Genomic DNA, 17,201 nt, shown 5'->3' on the forward strand with positions numbered 1-17,201 from the left:
CACACCCAGAGCCACACAAACACAAACCCAGAGCCAGCCACACACACCCAAAGCCACACACACACACACCCAGAGCCACACACACACACACACCCAGAGCCACACACACACACACACCCAGAGCCACACACACACACACAGAGCCACACACACACCCCCAGAGCCACACACACACACACACACACACACCCAGAGCCACACACACCCCCCCAGAGCCACACACACACACACCCAGAGACACACACACACACACCCAGAGCCACACACACACATACACCCAGAGCCACACACACACACAGAGCCACACACACACACACACAGAGCCACACACACACACACACACCCAGAGACACACACACCCAGACAGCACCATACATACATCTTAAAAGTACACAATCCGTTGTGTGTCGGGGTCGATGCCCCCCACACCGCCCTACTCTACACAAGCTAACATGTGCTGCATCAATGCCCACAGAAGAGTGCCACAGCCCAGCCACCGCCCTGCATCTCTGGCGCTGCACAGATAAACAACTGTCGATATATGTGATACCAATGCAGCAAACCCGGCTGCCGTATCATTAGAGACAGGCACGCATCCTTTTATCGTCGTCCTGCTACTATAAGGCTTCCGATAAATGACTTTGATGTGCCAATGCCGTTCCCACGTTTCACGTCTCTACCAGGACAGGTCCCACCAACAGGGTCTATACCCCAAAAGCTTTACTGTCATCTTTCTGATATCGACAAAATGGGTGCCAAACTGAAGGTGGGTGGCATTAATCTATGTAAGCATTTGGAGACAAGTCAGCCTGCACTACGAGTCATTGTGCGCTCCAGCAGCTTATTAATTCCTGTTTCAAGTCCCCTCTCAACCACGAGGGCCCTAATGCTCATAACACCAAGACACTACAGTGCTCACATTTGGGCTCAATTGGTGGCAAAAGCTTCAAGTGTCACAATCTTGGCCCAGTAACTCCTGTCTGCCATGGCTTTCCTGAATTAAAAAGCTCCCACATACACCCTCACTTTATTGAATTCAAGTGCATGTCATCAGAGCTTTCAGGTAAACCACTGCCAAGAGAAAGATTTAAACGAGAAACAAGGGCACACGTTTACATCTCAAAGCATTCTGGGATTTGCAGTCTTTTTCTTCCTGTGCGCGAACTGTTTAAGCAATCCATAATTTGTTGACAATGCTAAACTAGAAACTAGGTCACTCGAGCATTAGGTAGGCCATCAGCGCCCTGTCAGCAGGTGGGATGCGGCGCGAGGAAGGAGATGAATGGGCAAGAAGGCGCAACATGCAGAGGGACACATAGATGGACTGGGAGATTAGTCCAAATACACCCACAGGCAACACACCTTCAAAGGATCGCAACATCAGCACTTTATAAAGCGGCAGCTGCAGGGGAAACTTTGCTGAGGCGCACACTCATTACTAGGGCCCTCGGACGCAGGCCAGAAAATAATCAGCAGGTTCCTCTCTGGAAGAAAACACTCCTGCTTACAAAACAAAACCACCTGCAACCCCCCAGCCCACTTTGCTGAGGACTGGCAACCGGCTCCTTAGTGCGAGGCGAAACAGGGCCGTGCGCCTGCAGCCTTGACGTCCACTAACATGGGCTCGGGCAAACCAGGGATGGGGCTCTCTCTGCCCAGACACACACAGCAACAAGCTCGCACTCAACAGCACAGGCAAGCATACAGGGGCACAGTGACTATTCAGACTATTCAGCACGCATAAACCAGGGATGGGGCTCTCTCTGCCCGGACACACACAGCAACATGCTCGCACTCAACAGCACAGGCAAGCACACAGGGGCACAGTGACTATTCGGCACGCATAAACCAGGGACGGGGTCTCTCTCCCCGGAACACACAGCAGCATGCTCGCACACCAGCACATACAAGCACACAGGGGCACAGTGACTATTCGGCATGCATAAACCAGGGACGGGGTCTCTCTGCCCGGACACACACAGCAACATGCTCGCACACCAGCACATACAAGCACACAGGGGCACAATGTACTCTTCAACACGCATAAACCGGAGACTAGGCTCTCTCTGCTCTGGACACAAGCAACAACATTCCCGCATACAACGGCACATGCAAGCACACAGGGGCACAGTGCACTATTCGGCACGCATAAACCAGGGACTTAACGGGCTCTCTCTGTATCGGACACACACAGCAACATGAGTCGAACGGGCACACGGACAGCGGGTGGGGGGGTGGGAACGGGCACACGGACAGCGGGAGGGGGCGGGTTAACGGGCACACGGACAGCGGGAGGGGGGGAGGGGGTCAAGGGAAACTAATAAAGACAAACAGAAAGAAATACATTGAAGAAAGGCGAGAGAAGAAAACAAATGAAATGAAAATACCATGGACGGGGGCGCCGGAGGGGGGAGTGGAACACGGGATGTGCTGGAGTACACCGAGGCTCATGGCGTTCGGGCACAGAGGGGGAGACCACACCTCCGGCATCATGGAGACATCCTCGGGGGCTGCCGAAGTAAAACAAGAGAAAAGGGTCCAAGCTGCGGAGCTTCCCAAGTAAGCTACTGCCCGGCCGCTATCTTCAGAGGAATGAAAAAAAAAACGGAGAAAAAAAAAAAACACCCGCCCACTGCCGCATGACGCACAAAAATGGGCGGGATGAGTAAAAATCGCCGGATCGCCAACAAATCTGCTCTTGGGATGAGTGACGCATCTCTGTTCCAATGGCTAGCCTCCATTTATGGAGCTAGCCAATGAAACAGAGAGGCGGAACAAAGCCCCTTACTTGTAAACAAAAGTTTTCGCCTGCGCGAAACGCTGCTGCGCAGCTGTTCGCCAGGCGAAACTTAATAAAGGGGGGCATCAAAAGATAAGGTGTGAGCCTTGAAAAAGATCTCACCCAAAATGGTTGTATATCACTGGACAGTGCAATTGTGCATAGTGGATATTCAACCCAACATGTCTGATCAGCAAAGAGAAGAAAGCAGGGAGTGGGGAAGTGAAGGAGAGAGGATAAAGCAGGGAGTGAGGAAGTGAAGAAGAGGGGATGAAGCGGGGAGTGGGGAAGTGAAGGAGAGAAGTTAAAGCAGGGAGTGGTGAAGTGAAAGAGAGAGGATGAAGCAGGGAGTGGGGAAGTGAAGGAGAGAGCAGAAAGCAGGGAGTGAGGAAGTAAGGGAGGGAGGATGAAATAGGGAGAGGATGAAGCAGGGAGTGAGGAAGTGAAGAAGAGAGGATGAGCAGAGAGCAGGGAAGTGAAGGAGAGAGGATGAAGGGGGAAGTGAAGAGAGAAAAGCAAGCAGGGAGCATGGAAGCGAAGGAGAGAGAATGAAACAGGGAGTGAGGAAGTGAAGAAGAGAGGATGAGCAGGGAGTGGGGAAGTGAAGGAGAGAGGATGGAGCAGTGAAGAGAGAGACGAGGAAGCAGGGAAGTGAAGGAGAGAGGGTGAAGCAGGGAGTGGGGAAGTGAAGAAGAGAGGATGAAGAAGGGAAGTGAAGAGAGGATGAAATAGGGAGAGGGGAAGTGAAGGAAAGAGGATGAAATAGGGAGAGGGGAAGTGAAGGAGAAAGGATGAAGCAAGGAAGTGAAGAGAGAGGAGCAAGCAGGAAGTAGGGAAGTGAAGGAGAGAGGACGAAGCAGGGAATGGGGAAGTGAAGGAGAGAGGATGAAATAGGGAGAGGAGAAGTGAAGGAGAGAGGATGAAGCAGGGAAGTGAAGAGAGAGGAGCAAGTAGGGAAGTAAAGGAGAGAGGATTAACAGGGAAGTGAAGAGAGACGAGCAAGCAGGAAGCAGGGAAGTGAAGGAGAGAGGATGAAGCAGGATGTGGGGAAGTGAAGGAGAGGATGAAGCAGGGTTTGAGGAAGTGAAGGAGAGAGGATGAAGCAGGGTGTGGGGAAGTGAAGGACAGAGGATGAAGCAGGAAGAAGTGAATTGAAGAGAGAGATGAGCAAGCACGGAGCGAGAAAGTGAAGAAAGAGGCGAGCAAGCAAGGAAGTTAAGAGAGATAATCAAGCAGGAAGTCAATGAGAAAGGAGCAAACCGGAGGCAGGTGAAGGTAAGAAGCGCAAGCATGGAGCGGGGAAATGAAGGAGAGAGGAGCAAGCAGGCAGCGGCCAAGTGAAAGAGAGAGGAGCAAGCAGGAAGCAGGGAAGTGAAGGAGAGAAGAGCAAGGAGAGAGCGGTGAAGTCAAAGGGGATAGAGGAGCAGGGAAGTGAAGGAGAGAGAAGTAAGCAGGGAGTGGTGAAGTGAAAGAGAGAGGAGGAGAGGTAAGGATGAAGAGATCAGAGGGGCAAGCGATACCATGGAAGCACGAAACTGCTACCCCAACTCCCCCAGTCAGACGTAATATCTAGCACTACCTATGCACCTAAAACATAGGACACAACTGAGAGACACACTAATGACATATAGTGGGCTTTACAACTACTAGGATACTATACAAACAGCACTAGCATACCATACTAGCTTAGGAGCAATTCCATGTCTTCCGCTACAGCAGACTTTACCTTGTTTGCACAGACAGCAAAGACAATGTTCTCCATGTTCCCTTGTGGTCCAAGCTCCTGCTTCATCTCCGTCAGCCAGGTCTCCAAAGATTCAAAGGACTCCTTTTGTCCAACATCATACACAAGAATGACACCTTGCGTGTCCTTATAAAACTCGTTTCGAACCTAGAGCAGAACACAAGCATAATGAAGCTTTCATAGGCACCTGGAAGCGGTTTCATGTTTGTACACTACATGTTCCTTTCACTGTGCAAGTTGGCACAGTCATACACCAACACATATGACACAGAAAATCCACCCGCAAAGATTCATAGAAGCACCGTACGCACACCATAGGAGTTCCAATTTAAAAGGAAGCACTGCTTCTTTAAAAGAAGATATTTTAAGGTTGAGATGCATTTCTTAATAATAATAATGACTGACTATTTAAGGGTTACTTTCAGCAACTCAGGAACATGGCACACTCAGATAAAAAAAATGCACGATCAAAGCATAGTAGAGCAGCTAGAGCGATTTTTTATTTACCTTTGGGGGATGGAAGGGGCACCACCTCCCCAATTTTGAATTTTTATAATGCTCAGTGTGTCTCCTCTACTCTATATAGGGCTGGGATCTGGGGTCACGGTAATATTGACATCATATCTGGAGACGGATTATGTATCTGCCACCTTTGAGTTCCCATTTTATCCTGCACTCAGAACTCAAACTTTTGTACATTCGTGATTTGGTTAAGTTGGCGCCACTTTAATAATGAATCAGTATCTTGTCTAAACATGAGGCTAAGATAAATAGGGAATCCATTCTGGATTTCTTGGATTTGGACAACAGATCTGCTATCCCATGGTTGGTATATTTATGCAAAATGTGTGTGGTCTTCAATATGTCAACCATGTTTGATCCCCGGTAAGAATCAAGAAATCCGATGAGAAAAGGATCAAACTATTGTTTTTAGATCACTGATACTTCCAGAGTCTTGAATGTGAATCCAACAATAAGACAGTTAAATTGGATTGGTATTTCCATGAACTTGTACACGATGATCTGTATCTCACTCTTCCTTTGTCATGTTGGGAAAGGTCTCTTCTTTTCTGTTTGAGGGTTGGCATTGTGGTGAGGCTTCTGAGTTTGGCGAGGTGCACAGGCGGAGAAACCAGGAACAGTGTGTCCCTGCGATGTTCACTCTGAGCAATCAATAATGCATTTTATGTCTTTTTGTACATTTTTTTTTTACCTTACCTTACTTTAAGGCTTTTCTGAAAGTGATCTCAACACATTCAGGTTTTAGAAAGTGTGAGGATGCACTGTTTGATCTCCTTTTGTTAAATACTTATGAAGTGTGTCAAGGGGTTTGTGCCTTCCTAAAACCTGTTGTAAAGTTGAGAAGATCCATGAAAGGTTAAGAGGCTGTACTATCCTTTCTGCTTTTATAAACAGTGACATTGGTTGCCTTTCTGTTAATTTTATTGGCATATCGGCACAGGTGAGTTGCAGGGCGGGGGGTTGTTGCTATTTGACAATTATTAATCTTTGTATTTTTTTCAGTCTTTTTACATCTTTGTTGTTTATATATGCGTCTTTTATGGTTATGTATAATAATTTTGTTTAAAACCCTCTGCCTCACCCACAGCGCATACTATGGCCTGGGCCCTTTGGGCTGAAAGACCACTTTTCAACAGTATGTGCCGTCTAGAAACCTGAGGTCTGCAACTAAGAATCTCCTTGTGGCCCCTAGGGTTAAAAAGATGAGATTGGGCGGAAGGGCTTTCTCATTTGCAGCTGCAAATGTCTGGAACTCTCTCCCGGACTCCCTTTCGGGACAACAAGATAATTCACTTTTCCGTAAAGCCCTCATTGTTCCCCTGAAGATCGGTTTATGTAGAATTCGGTTCTGTCTGTAGGATGCCTGTCTCAGCGCCTTGATGCCCTTGGGCTAAGTTCACGCTTTAGAAGTCGCATATTCATTCATGTATGTGCAGAAGAAAGAAAAACAAATTTAATTGATTGACAGTCGTCATGATATTATAAATAACTTTTGCAGAATAAGGGTCTCTTTTAGACATGTGAGAATCAATCCAATACACTCCAACACTCTACACTAGGACAGTTATTATCTGGGAAATTCCCATTTCGCCCTTCAGCTTGGCTTCTTTTTTGCAAATCCTATGACCTGATAGCACCTCAATTATGAGGATCGCTCATATAAGCCCTTACAAATTGGTAGCTGGACATATGTTTGAAAGAAAAATAAGTGACTTGTAAAGAAATCAACATACACATATTTTGGTACAAAATACTGTAGATGTTTTAATAAACTGATGAAGAACAGGAGTGGAACTTCAAAGAAGTGATGTAACTGTAACAATACGTTGCAGATCTATGGATCTGATATATACCGCATGGGTCACAAAGCCCTCTTGCATGACTCCCAAGGAAAGAATGGACTTAGTCACTGGCAAACAAAGATGTGCTGGTGACAGAGTGGCAGGCAAAGAGGAGCTCGTGGAGAAGCAGTAGGCAGAAGAGCTGCAGGAATGAAGCCTGGAGACCATGAGGAATGAATCCTACAGAGTGGGGGAATGCAAGAAAGATGCAAGCACCAAATGTGCCAGCAAGCGTAAACAATTATTGACAAAGCGATTAGGTTTAGCTTTAAGTCCTCAAATGTGGAGTCTGTCCACCTCCACCCCCACTCTAACTCTCACCAGTATTTAACTCCTTTTTTTCATTTTGGGGTAATTTACACACAAGCCTTCACATCCAGGCCAAATTTGCATCTTATTCCCCACATATTGGCAACTCTAAAGGGACACTGAATTTGTGGATCGCATTGGAGAGAACCATTAAAATTGCCGAAATACAGCAAAAAGAATTTGAACAATGGGAAAAAAGTGCTGATTAAAGAAATGTATTTTTCTCACAAACAAAAGATTTGACGTGCTAAGATGACCACCTTTCCATACTTCAAGAACAGGCACAGATAAAATGTTTTTTTCTTTTGAAAGTTTTTGCAGTTTTCCAAGTTGTTGTCAAGATATCCTATTTTTGAGGTTTGTGAGGGGAAAAGAGATCTGGAACCCATAAGCAGTACATTATAGAAAAGTAGACAAAATTCTGAATTTAGTCATTGGTCATTTGCCTAGACCTTAGACTAAAAACAAAAACCATAGACACGAAGTAGGAAAAAATACAAGACGGTAACAATATTTGCAGGTCTAAATTTTTGCCCATGTGGACAATTTACAATAGCAATATACAGCTACTTCCGTCAGATTTATCCAATCATAGGCGGATGCAGTGATATTTTTGTTTGTCTGCAAACATGCGATACCTAGAGTTAACCCATTTGCAACTTATAATTATTTTTAGGTCGAGCAGACCTAACCCTCAATGCGTGAGCATTGATGGTGTCTGCTTCATTAGGTCGAGCAGACCTAACCCTCAATGCGTGAACATTGATGGTGTCTGCTTCAGACCTAATGTTACCCGTATTTAGGAAAGTGGACAGCAATGTGCCACGCGCTTTTCGTTTCCAGATTTCACAGCGGGAGCGCGCTCCTAGCTACTTGCTGCGTGTGCGTCGTCAGTTGCGCTTTCGAGCCAGTGCCCCTGGGCAGCCTCGTGGGCTCTGGAGAGATGCCGGCACTATCGTTGGGAATCCCACACTGGGGACTCCAAATACCATGGCCCCCGCAGTCCTCAACATGCCCCGAGTACCTCCTGTCCCCAGAAACGCAAGCACGGAGCCCCACTCACCGGGACTTCTCCTCCGCAGGACTCTTCCGGGGAGACAACGTGCCCAGCCAGGTCCCGTTCCGGGGCTGCTCCCTCCGGCGTCAATGGGTACAGGGATACTGGCACTCCGCTCCTTGGCTTCCTGGGCGGACGCCGGCTGCACGCAGGGCTCTCCTCTCTCTGCTCCGGAGCCTTGCGCCAGCCATTGCAGCCTGCCTCCTGGGAAGCTCCGGTCGCGCTCGACTTCCTGCTTCTGGCCAGGCCCTGCCTCTGTCTCGAGGAGGGCTGCCTGACTTCCGCCCAGCCCGGGCTGCTTTCTTGTTATGTTAAAAGTCCCGTATTGATTTACGTGCTAACTCTTTTGATGACTCCGCTTCTTGCTCTGGTTCTTAGAGAGTACCTTAGCTCCGAATTTACTAGCTTACCCATATCAGAATCAGTACGAATATGACCAATAATGCAGTAAATATATTTAAATATAAGCACAATTGATGAAATGGAAACGTTCAAAACATTTTGTAAAGAACGTATTTTACCCTGCGTATTGTTTTGCTGCACAATAGCGTGAGGGATTCTAATGCTACTATTTTGCGGTTTCCTTCAGCGGACGTGACGTACAGTAACAGACGGTTGTTGCTGCGGCAGGTTTGGCTTTGGAAACTCTATGGATACGGTGTCCTGTGCGTGGTGGGCTTCAGTTGGGATGGACTGTTAGTAGTGGGGGCTTCCATTTATGTGACAGGAGTAGGTGAGCGGTGGTTAACGCGAAAATAAGGGCCCCGGAAGGAACTGAGTTGTCGAGAGGGGTGTTTCATAAGGCAGTATGCTCTAAGAAAGGTGAATAGAGACAGACTGTTATAATGCAATGAAAGTGGGTAGGGTACTGATAGAGCTGGGATCTCAAATAGCAACGTGTGAGATGTCAGCAATTCCTCCCCGTTCCAGTTTCCATTCTGTTATTAGCTAGAACATTTCACATTGAACACACCTTGACATAAAAGGAGCAACGCTTTTAATCATGCACGTTTCTGAAGGAAAATAATACAGCGTATGCGATTCAAAGTTTTATCCTTTTATTAACCCGGTTTTTCCACCGTCCGTTTTGTGATCGTATTACTAAGTTACTTTGTCATTTGTACACGTTAACATCGGGTACAAGACAACATACATTACATACCTTCACGTAACATACTAGACGTGGTACGATGGCCTGTCTGCACAGTGTGTCTGACAATTGCTATAAGGGCAAGCAGGAGCAATTTGTAATGTGCACAAATGTTGAAAAGTAAACCAAATATGCGTATATCTGAACTTCTACTAGTTAAAGGAAATGACGCCGTAGAGTCCAAGGCTAGTTACCTTCTGTCTACTGAAGTAAGTCAGTCTTTATGTGGAACGGGGCCTGGTCATGCACATCGTCTTTTGTTGCTACAGTGCCCCAGAAATATGGTAGTGTAATGAAGTAATGACCAATATTTGTATAACTCACATGGTGGTTCCTCCTATAAATAGGTCAAAATAGGAACCAGTGGGAAATCGACAAATAGCGAGGATGCTAAAGCATGCACACCAAGTGCTGAGCATGGAAGAACACATCGTCATTAATGCGATTCAATATGCATGCATGATAGCAAACATCAACTTGTAACCAGGCCAAGGGAGGAGGAAAAACGAAATGGGTACTTACCAAAATGTAATTAATTTAATCAGAAAATGTTCAGCACTTCTTTGTTTGACTTTTAGGTAGTAAAAACATGTATTTAGGCCATTGTATTTAAAACATTAACTCCTATATATCAGCCCCCACTCCCGCTCTTTCGCTATCATTGCGGTTTGCTCTAAACATGGCAGGAACTCAAAGCCACAAATCTTTAAACACAAATTCACCGACACACACAGACAAGTAAAATGCATGCACACACAACGACTTGTCACACACAGGCAATTATAAATACATACAGTCATACAGATGCTAACATGCAACCCACACCATGCACAGTTACCCCAATACGCACACACACAAGCACAAACCCACACGTTCATGCAGTTACATTCATTACTGTTACATATATGACCGCACAAGCACTCACGCACATATGAGCTAATTCAGACATGTACAGATATAAAAAAAATAAAGCAAAGACAGACAGATACATGTAACAATTGACATAACGTGCACAAAAGCACTCACGCACAGACAACAAACGGAGACACAAACAGAGAAAACACAAAATACAGAAATATGATTCCATAGATAAACAGCAACGGTTGCTGTTTATCTATGCTGCAACACACACATGCAACCGCAAGCAGACATGCAGAACACCTACACTACAGCACATCACAAAGTGTGTTATATTATGGCATGCTCTGAGCGTGTTTTTATAGTACATTTCCACCCCAGCATCAATCTGTGCAACCATTCAACAACAACTGGTTCAAATATGTTCTCTCAATGTTTCAAACTTTATTACAAATGTCACAAAAAGATGTTAATATTTCACTTCTGTTCTTGGATTTTCGTCACAATAAAATACACTGAACATAATCTTCACAAAAGTTATTTACAAAAGTTTAAACTATTTTCATTATAAATTAAAATCTCTTTTATTTAAGTATTAATTATTTTAAAAAATTAAAAGCCATTGTAATTTGTAATATTAATACCGCTAAGTAACGTAAATACAAAACATGTTGCATTACAAATGCTATAGGTGTCACATTTGCGAAAGTTATAACTATTGGCATTGTAAATGACAAAGCTATTAATTTAGCTATTTTCAAAACCAACACATGAAATAAAAAAAATTGTCATTTACAAGACCAATAGCTCAAACTTTCCTAATGCGAGACCTATTGCATTGCAAATGCTTGTTTATTGTGTACTGACGATGCAACCATTTATAAGATACAATCTAACAAGTGAAAAGCAGGTATGAAGGAAAGCTCTGCATTTCTGAAATACGCCCAAGAATCTGGGTTTAGAAATAGTGGTCATTTGTGAGAATTTACATTTGGTGTGACGTAGAATATCATGCGATTCATTGGGAAGCTTGTAAAATGTGTTCTTTCTTCCACATTGGTTTACATTTAAAAGACCAAAATTCATTGAACATTAATTAACGATAACAAATGTTTTACTGTTCTATGTTTCCAAACTTCTCACTATAAAAATGCATTGTGAGCATGCACTATTGATAATCCTACAACAAAAAAACCAGACTCAATTGTATAGCATAATCCTTAAGACCTTAGCAAGAAGGTACACAAAAAATGACTATGCTTGGAGACCATTGTACAGAGTTATATAAATCTCAGTTAACGTAACATGACTAGGGCAATGCTCCACTCTGACAGAGTTCACTATCTCCTGATTGTTTCAATACAAATGCTAATTAAGATGTTCGATAGTGAGGGCAGTGTCATTTATTAGGCATAGTATTTATTCAGGATACTGGTGTCAGGACTGTTACCTTTCCACCATCTTGACCAAGTACCCTTTAACCTAGTTGTTTCGAATAACAAAGCAGTCCAAAAGAAGATCCTAGTAATACGTTTTTCCTCCGGATTAATGGCCCATTTCATAGGAATCTTCCAGTGGGAACAAAAAAGCCTGAAAAATAAGCCTGAGACAAGTATAAAGTTAATAAAGGATGAGGGCTGCCTGAATCGACAAGCGGGACAATGAAAGAGGGTGGCTGACGGAAATACTTGACCTAAAAGGGGAGGCGCACCCAGGAGGCAGTGAAATTGCCAAGGCATTTGCAGCCTTCTACGAAAATATACATGCCACCAAATCCAACAGATCCAGCTCAGATTGCAAAGAACTCCTAGAAACTATGAACCGGAAAACCCTGACGAACGACGACAGAGAGGCTCTAGAAAGTGAATTGACGGTAGAAGAAATAGTGGAGTGCTTCAGGGACTGCAATCTGGGAAAGCACCTTGACCGAATGGTTTGCCCCTTGAATTGTTCAAGAGAACAGCTAAAAAAATAGTGCCCCACCTCCTGAACAGGTTTCTGGAGGACAGGGAAGTTGGGACCCTCTTGGACGACCAAAGAACTGCCACCATCGTCAGGGCCGGACTGGGAACCAAAATCGGCCTTGGCAAGGTGCTCGGCCGCCCGCCGAGCTCTTTGCCAGGGCCGGTTTTCAGACGATTTTGTTACAGGGCCAATTTTGCAGCTATGCTGCCAAAAAGGCCCTGTAACAAAATTGGCCCCCAGGGGCCCAAAACCGGCCACACCCGTGCGGCGCACCGGGGGATTGCCCGGTGCCCGCTAAGGCCAGTCCGGCCCTGACCATCGTGGTAGTACCAAAAAAAGTCTAACCACCAACAGACTGCGCCTCATACCGCCCTATATTACTGCTCAACGTAGAGCCCAAAGTACTGGCCAAAGTCCTTGCAAACAGGCTATCAGGGGTAATAACGTCTGTGATACAGCCCAACCAATCCAGCTACATGCCGAAGCGTAGCACCCGCCTGAACCTGAGACGGCTATATGGGGTACTCCATCTGACAGAGGTACTTCGCTCAGACGATGCGGCAGTCCTGTCCCTTGATGCCTGTATGGCTTTCGACAGTGTGGAGTGGAAATACATCTTTGCAGTGTTGCCTCGGCTGGGCTTTGGCCCCAACTTTTGCTCCTGGGTTTGTCTACTCTATGAGGCGCCACAAGCCAGGGTATGGATAAATAGTTACACCTCCCGCGTTTTCGAGCTGCAATGGGGCACACAACAAGGATGTCCGCTGTCTCCCGTGATTTTTGTCCTAGCACTAGAGCCCTTGGTGGCTTGGGTCCGTGGAGACCCGTTAATCTGGGGTATCACAGTGGAAGGCAATTGGAAGGAGAAGATATCTCTGCACGCGGACAATATCTTGCTATATGTGACAAAACCCTGTGTCATGGATCCCACGTCTCAGGGGCTGGAACGGACAATGTAGCAAAATGGTGGTCTGTGCCTCACGGAAGGGATCCTTTCCTTTATCCACAGACTAACGATCCTTCAGGCTGGGTTATGTATAGACATCTGTGCCAGAACGACAAGGTTCCTTTAATTGGGACTTCTCGCCTGAAATGGCTGGAGGGGGAAGCCCCGCTGGAGGTCCGAAAACAGGGGCATCCGGAATTCGTGATTCGAGAACACGACCAAGCAGCTACCCGATGAAGAGACGCCAGACGCGGGAACTCCGCTGCTGATTTTAACGGCGAAACCTAAAAGTCCGGAGAAACCGGGAAAGCCAGGAGGCCAACGTTCCTACGCTTCGCCCCGCCGCACTCCTGGAGGAGCGTGGCTCACACAGGTACATGAGCGGTTCTCAGGGTGGGCCGGAGGAGGGAGAAGGACAGCGGTAGCGGGCCACAAGTTAACCACTCCGCATAACCAAAAAACCCCTCCCCTCACGTCAATAGCTCTAGCTCCGTGACACAGTGTGAAGCCTCACACCCTTCCCCGAATAAAAGTATTGCCTCTGGCAGTTGTACTCACCTGACATTACTCTTCTTTTCTCCTGAGAACAAGCTACTCCATGAGCCCGGAAGGCGGAAGAAAAGCACCACCCTGGACCCCGAGAACAGGAATACAGAGGAGGACAGGATAAAAGGCATTATCCTTGAGTGAAGACTGGCATTTTCCAGACTCTGTGTATATAAGGAAATAAAAGACAAGCAACTCACTTCTGATGTGGGACTCAATCCTTTCAAAACCTCACACCCCACTTCTCGATACTGAGAATTCTGCACATCCTTGACCTTTTTAGGAGCTATGCCGGCTACCAATTAAACTGGGACAAGTCCCTGATGGCTCCACTCTCCTTCGGGACCCGGTCCCTGCCACTCCGGTGTCCAGCCCTGATGGCAAAGGACAGGTTCACATACCTAGGGATCCATATAACTAGAGATGAGAAAACATTAAAGGCTCGTAACTTCCTCTCCTAGATCGACTGCCTCCAGGCTGATACAAACCATTGGTGCACATTACCCCTCTCACTAATGGGTTAGGCAGTCCTTTTTAAAATGATGATCCGCCCACGCATGCTCTACATTCTTCAGAACACACCATTCACGATACCTGACTCCTACTTCCGTAGAATCAACTGGCATTCTGAGATCCCTTATATGGGATGGGGGGCAGCCTGAATCTCACTGGGGAAACTGCAGCGTGATGTCTATGACGGCGGTCTGGCCGTCCCAGAGCTGCAAACCTGCTACTGGGCCTCTCGGCTGGTGGTGGTGAATGACTGGGTATTTTGATAACGGACTGAAATAGCATTTAGGGTGGACCGCCTGGCCATGGGAAGCAGGGGTTACCCAGCGTGCTTATACGGCAAGGTCAGGAGGGGTTTGCTCCGACCCCACACCCAGGTGGTACTTCAGGCGTGGAAAGTATGGGATGGGGCAATAAACTGACAGCAGAGACCCCTCTCTGGGACAGTGACAGCCTGGGGGAGGTTAAAAAAGTATGTACCCACACACAATGGCACACAATAGGGATAGACAAACTGGGAGATGTCTGGAGAGCTGGTACACTAGTGATGTTCGATGTGCTGCAATCAGAATACGAGCAGGCACAGGGTGAGATTTTCCGGTACCGACAGCTACAGCACGCCCTGAAATGCCATTTACCAGAGGGGGAGCTCATCCCAGACTACTCCCCCATTGAACATCGATTGATACTAGACCCCATGCCCACCAGGGCAGTTTCCTTAACATACAGGAAGATAATAAACAACATGCTGGACTGTCTAGTCTCACTTAGGGAGGCTTGGATGGCCGATGTGGGTCCTCTAGATGATGAGGAGTGGAACGAGGCGTTGCAGAGCCCCAGAGTGATTGCTAAACAAGCACGGTTTTGACTGGTGCAGCTTCGCATTCTGCATAGATCCTACCTCTCTAGGTCAAGGGTGTTCAAGATGGACCTCAGTGATTCAGCCGAATGCCCCAGGAGTTGTGGCAGTGTGGGCACGTTCTACCACACATTTTGGACTTGTCCACTGATCCAAAATTTCTGGGCAGAAATAGAGGAGATAATGAGGGAAGTAACAGGCCTACCTGTCCCGCTTGAGGCCAGATGGCTGCTATTGGGCATGTTGGGGGAAGAGAAGTGGCCCAGTCACGTGCATACTTGGCTAAATATGGCTGCAGGGGTGGGGAAGCGCAACTTAGCAAGGCTGTGGGGTGCAGGCAGGATCCCAACGATCAGAGACTGGAAGGAAGACCTGGATTGGGGCCAACTAGCGGATCACACAACATACCACTCCTGAGGCTGCCCACGTAAATTCGAAAAGATCTGGGGTCCATGGAAACAACAGAGGGGCACCAACCGCCAGGTAGAGGAGGGTGAGGGGGAGGTCATTACCACATAAAAGGCTTGGGGGGAGGTATCGAAACCTACCCTAATTTGTCAGGAATCACTCCAATGGAATAGGGCTGGGTCACGTATTGTACTTTGTTGTGGAGAAGACCCCCTGCTAGCGACCCTTAAACATATATCACATTGCTTATGATTGATTTGTGCTCTTAACCAACTGCTTAATAAAAGAGTTTATAAAACATTTATGAGGGCTACAAAAACACAGGTTGGTTGGTGAGAAATTAACCCCCAGAGCCGCAAGTGATGCTAACAAAATCAAGATCAATGCTGAGGTTGAGGCAGCTGAGCCCAGTGCAGAAGAACCAAAAGGGCAGAGAGCAAAAGCCTACACTCAATGATTCTTCTCCAGTGTAGATGATTTCGGCCATCCTTTCCTTATGGCATCAGGTATGGTAGAAAGACTCAGCCAAGAACACTTGAGAGCGTTGTAAAGAGACAGACACAGAACAACGTCTCCTAGGGTTTGTTCCGAGTATATCCTCCAACCCATCTGAAAGAGGAATTGGTTTCGCACACAGCTGCAGCATCCTCTAGGCAGAGTTTTGTCAGCCTGCAATTCCCTTTTTCAAAGTACAGTAATATCATTTGGTTACAAACATGCATAATACCATTTCACTTCATTTGATTGAACTATATTCATTTACCATTAATACATCCTCAAGTCCTGAGAACAGAAATTCAATTTTGTAAGTGACATTAACCTTGTTGCCATTTCGCGACTCTAACAAGCAGTGAGAAAATATTCCCATGTCACACCAGTTAGGTGCTCATTTGGGAAAATTAACATACAGTCACAATAACTTTGGATTATATAGCCTGATGTTGACGTAAAAATAACACATAGTATAGAATTCCTATGCTAACTAATTTAAGGTTAATCTCAAAGCACTTATTGGATCCAAAAGTTATCACATGTAAACCGTTCAACCACCTATCCAAAAATGTTCACTAGAGAGGGATAGACGTTCTATGCACATACTTTTAAATCTTAAGTTAAGAATCTGCACAGTCACACAACCATGACAGTCAACTAGGAAGCCTCAGAGCTCACAGGCATTCCACTCCTCCCGGAGATATAAATGCAGTTGAAAGCATATGTATGACATGCCACAGGATCATTACCCACGTGGTTTTGTAATGGCACATTTTTGGACCAGCGTTGAAGTCATTTTTTATATATATGCCAGTACACTTCTGCACTCTTCACCAAGTTGTGAATGAAACAGAGAAAACAGTGCCATGAGTAATCGAGTCAACAAGCTAGCAGTATGACAGAGTGCATGTGTCAATCCCTTGATGTGTACGAGTAGAGGTAAGGTACATCATAATTCACAACAATATGCTTGCATCATCCCCCCTCTCCCCCCCTCCAACATTGAGATATCTGCCTTTTGGCCAGCAACAAAGCGACCGCACATAACTTACGTTTCTCAGCTTGAACTGTTGAAAGGAGACCCAACAAACAAACCTTCATATAGCATTCAACCTCCACCCCAACCATTTTATTGAGCATAACAGTTACTTTCCCCCAATATTCCTGTATTTTCCCGCAGGACCAAGCTAGATGAACAAAGTCTGCCTCCTGCGA

At 46.2% G+C, this 17,201-nt stretch overlaps 1 protein-coding gene across 1 annotated transcript in view; it reads right to left on the reverse strand.

The window, feature by feature from the left end:
- The window catches only part of DNAJC27 (DnaJ heat shock protein family (Hsp40) member C27), a 114,272-nt gene that overhangs the window by 51,678 nt on the left and 45,393 nt on the right, over window positions 1–17,201 (reverse strand). Inside the window, exon 4 of the mRNA XM_086928028.1 lies at window positions 4,506–4,670. Coding sequence (XP_086784154.1) covers window positions 4,506–4,670 — 165 coding nt within the window. The remainder of the gene's footprint in view (window positions 1–4,505; window positions 4,671–17,201) is intronic.

This window comes from Lissotriton vulgaris, chromosome 6 (genome assembly GCF_964263255.1).
Source record: "Lissotriton vulgaris chromosome 6, aLisVul1.2, whole genome shotgun sequence".
Classification (NCBI taxonomy): domain Eukaryota; kingdom Metazoa; phylum Chordata; class Amphibia; order Caudata; family Salamandridae; genus Lissotriton; species Lissotriton vulgaris.